Raw genomic sequence first — 16,777 nt, forward strand, 5'->3', positions numbered from 1 at the left:
CTGGTTTGGCATGTCTCGTTCGCTTGGATCGCTCAAAATCAATCAATATTTGAATTGGCAGGGGGCGAGGAACTGGCCCACCAACCTGCTATGCCCTGCGTCGAGAGCGGGAATCGGTGATCGAGATGCCCAATATGAGCTCCTCGCCTGCCTTCTCGCTAAAATTCGATGCCACTTCGCCCCGTTCCCATCTGCTATCCGTGCCCATTCCGGCCCGTCGTGGCAAGTTAGCAGGGCCAGCAAGCAGCGCTCAACCATCAAGAAATATGGCAGTAACGAATCGGGTTCCTTTTTGTACTGCCTCCTGTACTTGTTCTTTCCACCGTAGCTTGTGGTCGAAGATCACACCAAGAGCGTGGCGGTTGCTGACGATGTGATGGTCTTGTCGCCCATGACAAGCTGACCTTGGCACTGTTCTTTCTTTTCCTGGTGATGTGGATGAGCTCAGTCTTCTCCGGTGCGAAGTCTGTTTTCCGGGCCCATGCTTTGATCCGGTGTCCCGGCGTAAAGGAAGTAAAACACTAAATTTGGACGACTACGACGGACTATAGGAGCCAGATGGAAGAGTACGACCACATCAAAAACGTAGGTGAATTGTAATTCATACCCCGAGGAACACCAAAGTCCTGGGCAATTTCCATCCTGGGTAGAAACTACCTATAGAGAGGAGGGGTATAAAGTGAAAATGCCACACACCTCTACCCCTCTCCGGTATTTAATATGCCAAAAAAAGAATAAATAAGAAATTGGTGTAGTCCACGCTGTCTCAGTTTCAGAGATTTATGATTTGGCAAGAGTGGGGGTTTATGGCTGGTACTCTTCTTTTTCACCTCGGTGCCGTCGTGGCAGATGATGCGTAGACCATCTGCATTCGGCTGGGGCAACTGTAGTAAACCACGGTTCGAAAATATCATCGTCTCTTCTCGGAGGGTGAGAATCATAATATAGATCATTTGCTCACTGCTACTATGTATTATTCGCACCCTTCACCCCTTCACTCAAGGGAATTGGTATTGATAGCACGAAATTCTTTTTAAATCAGGTCTCTCAATTTGGATCGAAGAAACCGTGCCTTCGCGATTGACACCTATTCTATGATCATCAAAGCTCTTTATACGACAAACAACAGACTCATTTAGCAGGCCCTCCTCTGGAAAAAAATTATAGCCACTGAGACTACAAATAATGGCATCGACTGGAAATGAAGGTGGCAACAATAGCATCTCCGCCTATGGACATGCTCGTTCGACAGTAAGCGGAGAGCCTCTTGACCCTGAAGATGTTGTGAAGATGAACGCATACTTCCAGGCCAGTATGTACCTATGCCTGGGCATGCTCTACCTTCGTGACAATCCATTACTCAAGGAGCCTCTCAAACTGGAACATGTTAAAGCTCGGCTCCTAGGCCACTGGGGATCGGATGCCGGGCAATCCTTTACGTGGATTCATATGAATCGTCTGATTAAAAAGTACGACCTCGATGTACTTTTCGTATCCGGTCCTGGACACGATGCTCCCGCAATCCTATCGCAGTCGTATCTTGAGGGTGTCTACTCTGAGGTCTATCCCGATAAAAGTGAAGATATACAGGGGATGCAAAGGTTCTTTAGGCAGTTCTCATTTCCAGGCGGTATTGGCAGCCATGCGACCCCTGAGACTCCCGGGAGTATTCATGAGGGTGGTGAATTGGGATATTCTATCTCGCACGCTTTCGGGACAGTCTTCGACCATCCCAACCTCATAACCCTGACAGTGGTGGGTGATGGTGAGGCGGAGACGGGCCCCCTTGCGACTAGCTGGCACAGCACCAAATTCCTTAACCCATGTACCGATGGAGCGGTCCTTCCTGTTCTCCATCTCAACGGATACAAGATCAAAAACCCGACAATTCTTGCACGGATTAGCCACGATGAATTGTCATCATTGCTCGTTGGTTACGGATGGACACCATTTTTCATAGAAGGAAGCGATTTGGACAGCATGCACCAGGCCATGGCCGCTACACTTGAAAAATGTGTCCTGGACATCAAGAAGTACCAGGAGGAAGCTCGGAAATTCATAGGGGCGTTCCGACCACGCTGGCCGATGATAGTTCTCCGTACTCCTAAGGGGTGGACCGCTCCAAGGAAGGTCGACGGCAGGCTCTTGGAGGGTTTCTGGCGCGCACATCAGATCCCAATTACCGATGTCGCTACAAATCCAAAACACTTGAAGCTGCTGGAGACATGGATGAAGAGCTACAAGCCGGAAGAGCTCTTTGACAAAGATGGAAAGCTGGCTCCTCAATTGAAGGCGCTTCCCCCAAGGGGAACATCGCGGATGAGTGCTAATCCAACTGGCAACGGCGGTCTTCTTCGCAGACCACTGAATTTGCCGGATTTCCGAGGTTATGCCTTGCGTGACATCGATCAGGGTGTTTCCATCCGAGGAAACATGGTGAACATGTCGAAATTTCTTCGGGATACTATTTCCAAGAACATGACTAGTTTCCGGGTCTTTGGTCCTGATGAAACCGAGTCCAATAAGCTATCAGAAATTTATAAGGCAGGTAAGAAGGTCTGGATGGGGGGAGTACTTTGAAGCGGACAAAGACGGAGGAAACTTAGCCACTGAAGGCCGTGTGATGGAGATGCTCAGTGAGCACACTTGTGAAGGGTGGTTGGAAGGATACATTCTCTCCGGAAGACACGGGCTGCTCAATACTTACGAAGCTTTCGTCCACGTCATCGATTCCATGGTAAACCAGCACTGCAAGTGGATTGAAAGGTGTCTTGAGGTAGAATGGCGTGCAAAGGTCGCGTCTCTCAATATATTGATCACCGCCACTGTCTGGAGACAAGACCATAATGGCTTTACTCACCAGGACCCTGGATTTCTAGATGTTGTGGCCAACAAGAGCCCGGAAGTGGTGAGAATCTACCTACCACCAGATGGGAACACCCTCCTTTCAGTTACGGACCATTGCCTCCGCAGTGTCAACTATGTCAATGTCATCGTCGCTGACAAACAGGATCATCTCCAATATCTTGGGATGGACAAGGCCATTGTGCACTGCACAAAGGGCCTAGGAATCTGGGACTGGGCCAGCAACTACCAGGGCCAGGATCCCCACGTGGTAATTGCATGTTGTGGTGATGTACCGACACATGAAGCTTTGGCCGCCACAGCTATTCTGCGCGAACACCTCTCGGATCTAAAAATTCGCTTCGTTAACGTAATGGATCTCTTCCGGTTGATTTCAGAGACAAACCACCCTCATGGCATATCCGACCAACAGTGGAAGGCAATCTTCACTGAAGACAAACCTATTATCTTCAACTTCCACTCATACCCTTGGCTCATTCACCGTCTAACATACAAACGGCCTGGGCAGAATAACTTGCATGTCCGGGGTTATAGAGAGAAAGGTAACATTGACACTCCTTTCGCCTTAGCCATGCGCAACCGGACGGATAGATACAGCCTGGCTATCGATACGATCGATTTAATCGACTTTCCAAGGAACACGACATCTCATGTCCGAGAAAAGCTGATCAATATCCAGCTTGCAGCGAAGATGGAAACTTACAACAGCGGTGTCGATCCCGAATATATTCGGAGTTGGACCTGGCCATATCCGAAAAAGTAGCTGGTTAATTGAAGGAGGTTATTACAGTATCCCCCAGTTGTAATGAGTCTGCAGAGTGATAAAAGTTGGATTTGTGCTCTTTCGCGGGTCTCGTATCTGTACGAACATTTAGGCCGCATTTGCATAACCCCTTCCTTGGCCCTTCACGGTGCCCGGCGGACGGTCGGGGAAACGTGCATTGATGAGTATACACTTACTCCTCAAAAACTGTCCACGTTACCATATAGGGTTTAGTGCATTTCAGGGATAGCCAGATAGCTATCAAAGCCTTAGTGGCATTGAAGACTGCTGAAACTCAACACATTCAGGGGCGTATCTTGGTCTTGCTGGGTATATGTTGGTTATCGCGTTACCAACAAAAGTAATTCGTCCCCTCATTAAACACTCATTGTAAACTAGTTATTACTATTGATCTGGATTCTATCGATGCTATTCTTAATTGACGTAAGATGAATACTCAAAAATACAGAGCAAAACTGCACAATCAATGCATACCACGAGCTTCCCCAAGTTTGCACTGTTTGAGAAACCTGCAGGTTCAAACCGGACCTCCAGGTCCGGTAAGAGTTCCGACAACTTACTACAGAAGTTGGAACCGGATCGTGGCCTCAAAAGAGTTGGAACCGAACCCGGTCTTGGCGATTCTCAACCTGGACCGGAACTAGAAAATCACGACTTGTTCTGAGGTCTACGTCGGAATATAGTTCAGTTAACTACTAGAATTAGACTGCGGCACTAACCGCAAAGACCATGGTTAACCGCAACCATATCCAAAACCATTTGGTTTTGGTCTTCGGATCAAGACCGCAAATTTTTGCGGTTTAGTTGCGGTCTTCAATTCAAGACCGCAATGCGGTTTTGGTTAACCAATGGTTAGATAAATATAGCAAACAGGCCAAGCCTCGTAACCTTTTGGTCAGATGATTTTTATGCAGTCTTTGTGGTATTTTTCTAGTATCTAGTCAGTATAGAGTATCTTACCAAAATCAACCTTTCTTTTGTAAATGATTCATTTAACATAATAGTGCACTTCTTTGATTTATTATACACTCATAGGGTTCCAATTTCAAATCCTTCTGGCATCCTAGTCTTCTTCCGTACGCGGCTAGGTCGTTATGTATTCTCTAGATCAGCCGATTCAGGTATGACTTCATTCTCCTGGGATTGAGTACTTCTACTTCGAGGCCTTTTAGTTCCAGTATCTTCACTCAGAGCCTAAGGCTGTAGCAGCTAAGAGGGGATCTCAGTCACTATATCTTCATCTTCGGCCTCCTCGCTATCACTAATAGGATCTAGAGAAGGGAGAGGTGGTAGTGAGCCTCTCTCCTATTCAAGAAGAGCCGACTCTCCAACCGAAATAAGCTCTTTAGTAAAATCAATCTCCTTCTGTTCAACCTCGAATTTTGTTACGCACATATAAAGCATCAGCGCTTTGACTGTCTCCGATTTTAATTGCCCACGTCGATAATAATAGATATCACGCGCGTAATTAAACAGACGCTCTATACTAGCACCACTAGCAGGAATAGATAAGATATCCCGTGTAAGGGCTACAAGTATTAGAAACTCTTATTGATATTCCTTCCAGAACATACGAGGATGTTAAGATATCAGTCCTAGCTTATTAGTTTAATTACTCGAAGTTTCTTTGTGGATAGGTAGGGGCTCACCTTTAGCAAGATAGCGATCAAGCTCGTCATTATTATTCCCTTAGGGCTCTTCCGGTTAGAGAGTATTCTAGGAGTCACAAAGTATCTTAATCTCATCCACAGTATTAAGTGAAATAGCTAAAGCCCTAGGTAATAGGTGGCTATTATTATCTAAAAGCCGTCTCTTATAACGCCAGAATTCCTCTTCTAATCGACCACGATATCGTCTAGCGTAGTTAATATCACCTTACCAATCCTTAGTTTTAAAGAAGCGAAGCTTCTTCGAAGGTACCAGGATTATTGTAATTACGTAAATATCACCGTAGTACTCATGGTTAGTCATCTTATAGTACTCTAAGAGCTTTTCCCTTGCTGCTTAAAGTGCTTAAAGCATAGTTTACTTCTAGGGAATCCTCTTCCGGCGAATCTACTCTTCTGAGGCCTTAAGGTGACTAAAGAGATTATTATAGATACTAAAGATAAGATGAATAGTGATATCCTTTAACTTTGAAAGAGTAGTAGTGAATTTAAAGAACGGCTAGGTAATATAAAGAAGGTAGTCGACCTAGCGCCACTCCTCTTTATTAAGTTAGAATTAGGGGTATCTATAGGTTTAATAGTATCGTCTAAAGGTCTCCTATAGTCGCTTTACACGGCCGAGCATTAGAAAGGTAGAATTCCATTATATACGGATATCCTGAATAGGGAGTAGATAAGGCTCTTCGGTCTGAAGGCCTAAAAAGGCTTCGCGGCGCTATAGGCTTACATTAATAAAGATAGTAAGGTTCCGAATCTAGACAGAGTGAGAGATTAGTGATCTTATAGTAAAAGAGATAAAGGAAGAGTTACCTTGTTTAGAGTATCAACTATCTCTCTATTTATACGCTTAGGATATATTAAGTATATACGCTTATCTAACCACTCAATCTCAGTCTCATTATTAATAGGTACTACCTTCATTTTACCTAGTAATTAATTAAGACTCAGCTAAATTATATAGGCGAGACATAGAATCCGAAAGATCCCTATATTACCAATTCCTTATACCTTAATCTCTTCTTAGATACTATTAATTATAGTATTATTGTTCGTTATATTATCCGTCGTGATAGATAATATCCGATCGGTGATCTAGTACTCCTTAAGAATATTAATAACGACGGAACTTAAATTGCTTCTAGTATATAAACCATAAAGTGGCTCAAATCCAAGAAGGACCTCACGATACTCCCAGTTATTATCGACGAAATAGCCAGTGATTACTATAAATACTTAGGAAAAGGGTGATATCTAGTAGTCTAATACAATTAAGAGTCTACTTCCCTACGGTAAATTATCGAGCATACTCTGTTATCCTTATTAAATCTCTAGGTCTAGCCGACGACGAATAGACCGAGCAGAGGGTAGTTTAATCTTAGAAGGAGCTAGTTAAATAATATCATAAAGTTATTGTAACTCAGGACGCTTAAGTATACAGAATAGGAGTCGGGTAATAGTGATAAGCTAGAGAAGATAATAGATAAGAAGATCTTTAGAGAAGGACTGTGGCGATCGATTCTAGGGCTAAATAAGAAGAGAGTTAGTAAATAGTGGTAGATAATTAGGATAATATTTAAACTAACCGATTAGAGTAGTAGCTAATTAATTCCTCGTCTTTGCAGCCTAGGCTTATAAGTAGTACTTTTAAGATGCGTATTCATTAGGCTTATTCCCCCGCGGCGTAACTAGGGATAAGTCAGGGTAGTATAGCAGCGCTTATATATGATCTTTAGCTCGCTAGTCTTTTCGTTTGCAACTTAGTCAAATTCATCCTAAACATTTAATCTTTTTTTATTATCCTAGCCGATCGAAGCTCTAGTATCCTCCTTTATTCCAAACTCGGTCTGTAGCCACCATTCCGTAAATTATAAACGGGATTACTCTATCTCAGGATCTGTATCGTAAAGTATCTAGACCTGGTGAAACCGAGGGCTAACGCGTTTTAACGAGGATGGTACTAGCTGTTAGGCAACCGAAGTGGCTGTTCGGCAGGTATTACTAAGGGTAGGTAGATCGTCTGACTGTAGAAAGTTAGCCTCAGAAAACTGATCGGTAAAACCAGACACTTAGGAATAAGCTATAATAAGGAAAGGCCTAAGGAGTAGGGGTCTAGTAGAGAGGAAAAGGAAAACTTACTAGGGATTCACTTTGGGATGAGAAGGGATGAGTTACGACCGGGGGGAATCAATAGATATCAAAAGTAATTATAGTTTGCTAGTTGATCCTATAAGCTAATTGGATCCTACTATCTATTCGTGCGGTTATCTCCTAGTTAACTAATGGATAACCGCTAAGTAACCGCAAAGACCGTAAACTAACCGCAAAATAACTATATGCTTTTTTAATTAAAACTTATTCTTTACTTCTATTTTTTATAGAGTCATTTTCAATTAGAAATCATCAAAAACTACATTTTAGCGAACTCTATAATATATCTAGAATGAATTATCTTTAGGGGTAAATTAGCAGAAATCGATGTTCAAATGTCAGTTTATTCAGAATACAGAACAACTCCCTCAGAAGTGTAACTATATATTTCCGCAGCAAAGCCGACTAAGTCTCAAAAGTATCCATAACCACATATATATCACTACTCACTTAACATTCTGGATAAATCTAACATTAATAGTCATTTAATATACTTGGTCAGACTTGAATACAATTCGATTTCAAAAACTTTCCAAAGATAATCAATAGTATTACAGTAAACTCCCGTTTTCGGCACGGGCCTCCGTGCAACAGAATTCCGATGTGCCTAATGAAAGTGTGCCACTAATATCGCGCTAAACCTCATCTAGTAAGAACTAGTCTGTTTTTAGTCTAAAGTAGTCATCCACCCTTCTCTGCTTCCTCCCATTAATCTCGAATCGAGAAAAAAGATAAGCGATCCTCTCTATATCACGTAGATCTCTCTCAGTAATTCCCTCTTAGTGCTAGGCAAATTAAAGAGCTTTATACATATATTCAATAGCTTCAACACGCGAGAGGATATCTAGCGGTGGTCCGAATATATATTCGTCCTAGTCGTCCTCGCTATCCTGAACCCCATTATCCCTACCTATATTTTCTTCTGAAAAATAAACGATAATATCAGATAAATCAGGCTCTTACACGTCGATGTTTTCTCCTAGAGGGTCTAGAAATTCATCTAATACCATAACCTCTATACCAGGAAGCCGGTCGGTCACCTCTACGTATAAATCACCTAGTTAAAGGTCCTCAGACGGAGACGTATTCATCTCATTAGTGCTAGGACTAATAAGCGTACTCTTGATAAAGCACTTCTAAATAGTCTCATCTAGGACGTCACGTCTCCAAGCCTAGGTAATCCAATGTAGTGTGTAATAGAGGCTTATTCTCTACGTAGGATCGACGCCGCGGTCTATCATATTAACTATCCATATCAACCATTTCTTCCGATAATAGTGCTTAAGGTTTCTGATGATACCCTAGTCTAATAGCTAGTAAACCGAGGTCGCGTTTAGTGGCAAAAAAACGACTTTAATATTAGACGGCGGTGGCGTATATTCAAGCGCAGAGAGATACGCGCTAAAGTTATCGAGCAATAGCACGACTCGTCTTTGTGTGCCAATATACCTATAAAACGAGCGGAACCATTCTTACATAACATTACCGCGCATCCATACGTTCTTGTTCCATCGCCAGACACATCCAAGTACTAGGATATTAAGTTTTCGTAGAGCACGAGGCATCTTCGCAGTGCCTATTAACCATAGAGGTATTCGATCTAAACCAGTATTACGCGTAGCCGACTGGTCACTGTGAAGTTAGGTTGCTTAACGGGTTATACTTGCCTGAATCCTGACTTCGGATTCCAAGAGTATCTCTCAATCGTACCGTTGCCTCGCGAGGCCTTACTGCGGGATGGATCCTGTTGAGTATCTTGCAGAACGTGCCAGAAGTGCGCGCTAAGTAAGTCAATCACTAAGTGTTACCACTGAGTGAATCCCCTACTTATAGGTTAGGTTGTCTTGAAGGTGAACTGTGAAGTGCAAAGTACTAAAGGTAGTAACCAAGTAACAATATATAAAAGGTACTATCCTAGTAACTTAAATGATTGATCGCGAAGAACTAAATATATAGTGCCAAATAAGTATCCTTATATATCTAGCCCTTCCTACTCCTAGGGAGTATATTCGTGGTAGATCTACCCCGGGGGTAGATCTACTCCTCCTCGACTCCTTAGGAGTATATCCTTAGCGTCACGTGTAGGTTTACCGGGTTCTTGCACTTGGGGTGTAGTCTGGGTGTTGGTAAAATGGCGGCCGTTTCCTGCGTCGCGCTAACCGTCAAATGAAGTAAGCAGGTATTGATTGTGACGGTTAGCCGTAGGCCGTTTCTGGCTTCTGCCCAGAGTGTCTGCCTTGGGGCCCTGCCGGGGCTTACCCAAGTATACCGAAACGCACGTGACAACGCTAATCCCTAGCGCCCGTAGGATGATTAGTCCTCCGTTGTCCTCAAATAACTACGGCCCCCGCGCCTCTTAAGGTCCGTAACATCATCCCCTCCTTCCTTATCCTTTATCCTCAAAGGATTTAAACGTTAGTCTCCCCCCTTAGGTAAGTACATATTTTTCTTCTTTTTCTGATTTTTCCACCGGCTATGTCCCCCTTGCAACATGCCTATTGATAATAAAACTCGCAAACAAAATAGGTTACGTCAATATAATTCCATTCTCCAACACGGTTCCATCGTCGACTTCCCGTACAATTATTGTTCTTCTCATTACGTTGATTGTGTGATGGCATCCAAGAACCGGAACTGTGCCGAGTGTACTCGTCGCGGTCGTAAATGCGAACGAAAGCTTCACAGTAACGCCGAGTGGGATGCCGTGCTGCGCGATGAGAAGAAGGTAGCTGCTGACCTCGAGAAGGCTCAGAAGCAGTGGCTGGAATATTCGATGAAAATGAACGAAACGATGGCGAAGGTCCTTCGCTTGTAGAAGTAGCAACAATTCTTAAAAGATCGAAGTGGTCGGATGTTAAATCATGACTCAGATATAATGGCTCAGTTAGATGAGGAGGATCCTCTTAGTGCTAAGGATCTTGCGGAGCTGGATCGTCTTGCTGATGCCGAGGATGCTCGCGCTCTTGCCGCCACGTCAGAGAATCCTACTCTGACCCAGATATTGGAGATGAATCCGATATCGCCGTCGTTCTGGGGCGACCTGAACTTCTCCGTGGCTGGCGTTAGTAGTACTGCCGAACCAGCTGGTGGCAGCCCGTCAGGTTCTCGATAGGTTCCCATGTGTTTTCCGAGGTATCGTATCCCTTCCATTTCACTAGGTAGTAAGGCTTTCCGCTGATCTTGTTCATTCCCAGGATTCGTTCGACCTCGTACTCATTTTCCGTTTCTTCTTCTATTTCCACATTGGTAGCGACTTCGGCGTTCTTAGGTGCTTTTTCCAATAATGAGATATGAAACGTTGTATGAATACGTCGCATGCTATCAGGTAGCTTTAGACGATAATTAAGCGGTCCTGTTTTTTCTGCAATTTCAAATGGTCCTAATTTAAGGTGGTCGAGTTTCGCGCTAGATCGTCTGGTGCGAATGTTACGTCGCAAAAGGTAAACTTTCTCCCCCTTTAAAAGTCCGGCGCCTCCTAGCGCGATTAGTCGTAATAGAATTTCATGCGTATATTCAGAAACTCGATATCTCGCGAAAGTTAAAGGTGAAGTTACTTTAACCCGTTCGCCAGTAGTCTTGATAACTCTGCGAGTGGTTATTTCCCTATTAGTTCTCCGATAATAGTAGGATTAAATCCGTAATTTGCGAAGAATGGTGTTTCTTTTGTTACCGAATGCATCGTATTATTATATACAAATTATGCTATTAGTAGTAATCCTATCCAATCATTTTATTAGAAGTTCACGTAGTGTCGAAGATATTACTCCAAGGTCTAGTTGACCCTTTCTGTTTATCCGTTAGTCTACGGGTAATACGCGGTAGAGAGTCTATACTTAATACCGAGTTAATCCGCTAGTGATTGCTATATATTAGATGTGAACAGCTTATCCCTATCTGAGGTGATTTTGCTCGGTGTTCCATAATAAATAAATACTTATCGAAGTAGTATTTACGCTATTTACTACGCGTCGATGTTTTCCGTTATCGGGATTATATATACGTATTTAGTTAGTCGGTCGACGACTACTATAATTATATCGTTCCCTTCCGAGATAGGTAATTTCGTGATAAAGTCCATTATGATCTATTCCTATAGTCGCTTTAGTACTTCCGCCAGTTCCATTTCCCCGTATAGTGCATATCGTGATGCCTTGTTTCGTTAATATAAATCGTATTATTAGATATATTTCTTGACTTTTCTATGTAGTGCTAGGATATAATAATTTCGTGTAATTTTCTCGATGGTTTTCTTAATTCCGTAGTGTCCTTATGTTGTTTCGTCGTGATGTAATTTAATGATTTCGTTTTAAAGGTTCCTAGGAACGTACACTAGGCTATAGATATAGACTAAGCCGTCCCTAGTTAGTGTAGTGCTATTGCCTAGGATCTTCTGCATAGATTCGTTATTAGTAGTTGCTTCTCGAATCCTTTCGATCTATTCGTCGTTTTGTAATTCGCTAGTTACTACGAGTATTTGATGGTTATAAACGATATTCCCTTCCTAATCCGTGGTTAGGATCGCGGGTACTACCTCCTTAGTTCCTAGTTCGTAGTCCGGTCGTCGACTTAGCGCGTCCGCCACTGCGTTCTTAGTTCCCTTACAGTGTACGATCTTGAAATCGTATTCGGCTAGTGTTTCTGCGTATCTAGCTTATCGTCGAGTGAGTTTCTTCGTCGTGGTGAAGTATATTAGGTTATAGTGGTCCGTCCTAACCGTCACAGTATGCTTTACTCCTTCTAAGTATGCCCTCTATGTTTAGAACGCCGATACTATAGCTAGTAATTCCTTATTATAGACGTCGTAGTTAAGCTCTGCTAGGATCATCTTACGAGACCAGAAAGCGATAGGTCTAAGCTTGCCGTCCTTTCCTAGTTATATAAGCTATACTCCGAGCGCGAAGTCTAATACGTCGGTTTCGATAATGATCGGTGAGTCGTAGTTAAACGTTACAACGATTACCTATCCGGCTAGTTTATTATACATTTCTTTAAGTGCGGTAAACGACTTTTCCGTCTCGTCGTCCCATTTAAACGGTATTCCCTTTTTAGTAAATCGGTAGAGTCCGGCCGTATACTTCGAGTATTACGGTATTAGTTTCCGATAGTAGTTAGCGAGTCCAAGAAAGCTTTATACGTCCTTAACGTATATTAGTGTTAGCTATTTAAGGATGCTTCTAACCTTATCTTCTTCTATTCCGAGTCCGTCGGGACTAATAGTGTATCCGAGAAAACTAGTGTTCTAGACGTAGAATTTATATTTCTTAAGTTTGAGTGTAACCTTTGCTTCCCTTAACCGCTATAGCACTAACTTATTATATTAAATATGCTCTTCTTCGGTTTTTAAGAACACGAGGATATCATCGAGGTACGCGATAACGAACTTATCGAGGTGTCCGTTTAAAACGTAAAAAATGAATCGTTAAAACGATACCGGTACGTTAGTGAGTCCGAATAGTATAACCTTATATTCGAAGTGTCCGAATTTAGTCCTAAATACCGTTTTCCATTCGTCCCCCTCCTTGATCCTAAGTCGGTTATAGGCGTTAGTAATATCGTATTTACTAAAGTATTTCGCTCCCTAAATAATATCTTAGATTTCGTTAATTAACGGCAATAGATACCGGTCCTTAATAGTGATATCGTTAAGTTATCGGTAGTCAACGTATATCCTAAGTTCTCCTCCCTTCTTAGGTACAAACAGGATTAGGTATCCTACTAACGATTTCGAGTGTTAAATATTTCCCTTCTTAAGGTTATCCTCGATATATTCCTTTAGTATCACTAACTCTTTCTGCGATAGTAGGTAAATTAGCATAAACTTTAGTTCCTAGTTATCCTTAATCTTAATTTTATAGTCGAATAGACCATACTCTAGTAGCTCACCGTCCGGTAGTGGCGTAAATATATCCTAGAATTCTATGTATTCCTCAGGAATCTTATACTCCTTCTCTAGTGATCCTATTATATAGAGGGTCGTCGCGTCGTCTTAGACAAGAACATATTTACTTAGTTCCTCGTCTATTATATCTAGTCGTTATTCCGTGGTGGCGATATCTCTAATATCGCTCGTTCGTTTGTTAGGCCTACCTCCTAGCCGAAAACTCCCCTTAAGTTTTCCTTCGTGGGGGTCTTTATAAGCACCTACTTCCCCCGAGCTAGATCTCTTTAGCGTTGCTCGCTTAATTCTTCCGGTCTATACCTCGCTAGTCTGTCGACACGAGCAGCTATCGAAAACGATGCTTTCTATCCGCTAATTAATAGTTAGATTATACTTCCTTAACCATAGTACTCCGAGTACTACGTTATATTCTCCGAGTAGTGTTATATCGAAGTTAATAACTTCAAAATAGTCACCGATAACCACTAGTAGCATACCACTTTCGTGCGTGATCCCTAGCCCTAGGCTCTCTCCGTTAAGTCTAATAATAGGTGTAGATCGCGGCTTCTCTACGCCTTAGATCTTATGTTATTACTTATATCGTGTGCCTATAAAGTTTCCTACTGTACCCGAGTCGATCATCACTCTAGTTGGTCGAAACGCGATATTAGCAGTGATCTTTAAATGTAAGCCCTACGCTATAGCTATAAGGTATTGTTCGTTATTTATCCTCCGGTCTCTATACTAGAGTCCCGCGTATTCTAGGCTCTAATTAGGTTTCTTTTCCTATCGTAGCGGCTTAGGTTCTAGGCTTCTATCGATCTTTCCTTAATAGTGTATTGTGTAGTTATCGTCGTAACATCCGGTCGTAGATCTTAGTCGGTGATCTGGGTGTCGGGCGTATCCTTAGCACGAACACTAAGTCTGCTAATATAGGCAAAACCTATCCTTAATTTCAGGTTTTAGTTTGTGTAGTTCGTATAGTTAGTCGGTGAGTTCGAGTGTTCGGTCGATCTTATTACCGATGTCTCCCTTATGATTCCTGAATAAGCCGTGGAGTTTATTCTATATACGGTTGATGTCTGTAATCACTTCCGCCTTCTAGGGTTTCTTCTGAGGCTATATAGTAGTATCCGTTTCTGGGAGCTGGGGTGGAGTTTCTAGGATCTCCAGGGTTCCTTATGTCTCGATTGGTGTCTTTAGGATCCCTACGCCCCACTCCTAGGAATCGTCGGATAGTTCCTAGGAGTCGGTGGTATTCTAGGGACCGTACTAGGTCCACCCTTGACTCTCAATATTTTCCTAATCAATCTCGGGAAACTCCGTCGCGTGCTCTACGCTATTCAGGCCGCGGTATTCGTCGTTACTTTCGAAGGTGTCCGTGGTTTTTCCCTTTAATCGTTGCCGTAGCTTATCGATTTACTCTAGACTCAAAGTTATCTATTTAGCTAATAGTTCGTCGACTTCGTCTTAGATTAGTTATTTAACCTTAGGTCCTTTCCTAACTAGTGGCTTCTCGGTAGCCTACTTAGTGACCTAGTCCTTTAGGTGCTTATACTTATCTAGAGTAGCCTTAGTAATAGCTTCCTTTAGGCGCTCTGCTCCGTCGTGAGTGGCCCTAAGTTATTAGGGTCGTACCTCGTCTCGAGTTGCCCGTAGCTATTATAGCTTTACGTTATTGCGTCCGTTACGCTCACGCGCCTATAGCTTTGCGTTATTACGCCGATTGTGGCACTCACGCGCCCGATGTCCTGCTTTTCTATATTTAAAGCATAAGTTATTATCTTTTCGTCGTTTTTCTTCTTCGGTTAGGAGCCTCGCTACGTCGAGCTCTATTAGTCGTGGTCTATAGGGATCGCTATCCCTACTAGGTCTATTTAGTCGTTTATCGTAGCGATAGTATAATAGCCGGCTAGTACCTCGGCGCTATCCTTCAATTTCTCTTTTCTCCATTTATCGGTCATACAGACGGTTATCAATCCGTACCGCTATATCGATAAGTTTTTCTATAGTGTTAGGTCGGTCGATCCGTGCAAGTTCATCTTTGATATATAGCTTAAGTCCGTGGTCGTAGTACGGAATCAAAGCGTAGTCTTCCTATTATAGTATCGCTACAAGTTATATAAATTCGGCCGTGTAGGTCGATACTAATCCGGTTTATCGAATACGTTTTAGCTTTCGTTCAGCTATTTTCTTAGCGTTAATGTCACCGAAAGTTCGTTCTAGGTATTATCTAAACGTGGTGTAGCTACTAAAGATAGCTTAAGTGGTAGTAGACCATTCGGTGTTAACCTTTTCGTAGTATTCTCTAATGTAGGGTTCAAGCTAATCCCATACCTACCCTCTAAGGTAGGCTAACACGAAGATGACTTTACTTCCTTCGGTAATAAGGCGTCCCTTATTAACGTCGATATAGATATCTATCTAAGTAAGGAACCCTCGTAGCTTACTTCGGGTACCGTTAAAGGTCTTAGCCTTTAGAAGTTTCGGTGCTCCGATAGCAGTCGCTAGTACAGAAGCGACGACCTAGGCATAGAGTTGCTCTATATAGTCCTTCACGCTTACTACATATTCGTTATAGTTACCTCCTAGGGTATTCAGGTTACTTTCAAGTCTCTTGATAGTTTCCTAAAGCGCCTAGATCTTTCTCTCCTACTCGTCCTCCCAGTCGTCCTCTCGTGCCGCTAGAGGGCGAGGGGTCTTTCCTCATAGAATACTATCGTTACATACTATAATGACTTTGCTTCACGGTTCAAAGACAGGGCGATTAATATGTTACGCGTAGCCGACTAGTCACTGTGAAGTTAGGTTACTTAACGGGTTATACTTACCTAAATCCTGACTTCGGATTCCAAGAGTATCTCTCAATCGTACCGTTACCTCGCGAGGCCTTACTACGGGATAGATCCTATTAAGTATCTTACAGAACGTGCCAGAAGTACGCGCCAAGTAAGTCAATCACTAAGTGTTACCACTAAGTGAATCCCCTACTTATAGGTTAGGTTATCTTAAAGGTGAACTATAAAGTACAAAGTACTAAAGGTAGTAACCAAGTAATAATGTATAAAAGGTGCTATCCTAGTAACTTAAATGATTAATCGCGAAGAACCAAATACATAGTGCCAAATGAGTGTCCTTATATATCTAGCCCTTCCTACTCCTAGGGAGTATATTCGTGGTAGATCTACCCCGGGGGTAGATCTACTCCTCCTCGACTCCTTAGGAGTATATCCTTAGCGTCACGTGTGGGTTTACCGGGTTCTTACACTTAGGGTGTAGTCTAGGTGTTAGTAAAATGGCGGCCGTTTCCTACGTCGCGCTAACCGTCAAATGAAGTAAGCAGGTATTAATTGTGACGGTTAGCCGTAGGCCGTTTCTGGCTTCTACCCAGAGTATCTGCCTTGGGGCCCTACCGGGGCTTACCCAAGTATACCG

General features: G+C 42.8%; 3 protein-coding genes across 3 annotated transcripts; 1 reads left to right on the forward strand and 2 right to left on the reverse strand.

Annotated features, from left to right (window-relative positions):
• Nucleotides 1–1,185: 1,185 nt before the first annotated feature.
• Nucleotides 1,186–3,628, forward strand: N7496_005737 (phosphoketolase family protein; the record flags this gene model as incomplete). The annotated part of the gene is made up of 2 exons (XM_056698666.1): nucleotides 1,186–2,548; nucleotides 2,607–3,628. 2 exons carry the CDS (start codon nucleotides 1,186–1,188, stop codon nucleotides 3,626–3,628), a joined length of 2,385 nt encoding a protein of 794 aa, XP_056557191.1.
• A 1,113-nt stretch (nucleotides 3,629–4,741) lies between these two features.
• N7496_005738 (uncharacterized protein) lies at nucleotides 4,742–5,328 on the reverse strand (the record flags this gene model as incomplete). Its single annotated transcript, XM_056698667.1, has 4 exons — nucleotides 4,742–4,843; nucleotides 4,880–4,954; nucleotides 4,982–5,194; nucleotides 5,266–5,328. The coding sequence occupies 4 exons, from the start codon at nucleotides 5,326–5,328 to the stop codon at nucleotides 4,742–4,744; spliced, it is 453 nt and encodes a 150-aa protein (XP_056557192.1).
• A 631-nt stretch (nucleotides 5,329–5,959) lies between these two features.
• N7496_005739 (uncharacterized protein) lies at nucleotides 5,960–6,237 on the reverse strand (the record flags this gene model as incomplete). Its single annotated transcript, XM_056698668.1, is given in 3 exon segments — nucleotides 5,960–6,031; nucleotides 6,044–6,070; nucleotides 6,127–6,237. 3 exon segments carry the CDS (start codon nucleotides 6,235–6,237, stop codon nucleotides 5,960–5,962), a joined length of 210 nt encoding a protein of 69 aa, XP_056557193.1.
• Nucleotides 6,238–16,777: the final 10,540 nt, after the last annotated feature.

The sequence above is a fragment of the Penicillium cataractarum genome (assembly GCF_028827025.1).
Source record: "Penicillium cataractarum strain IBT 29864 chromosome Unknown utg000004l, whole genome shotgun sequence".
Taxonomy (NCBI): domain Eukaryota; kingdom Fungi; phylum Ascomycota; class Eurotiomycetes; order Eurotiales; family Aspergillaceae; genus Penicillium; species Penicillium cataractarum.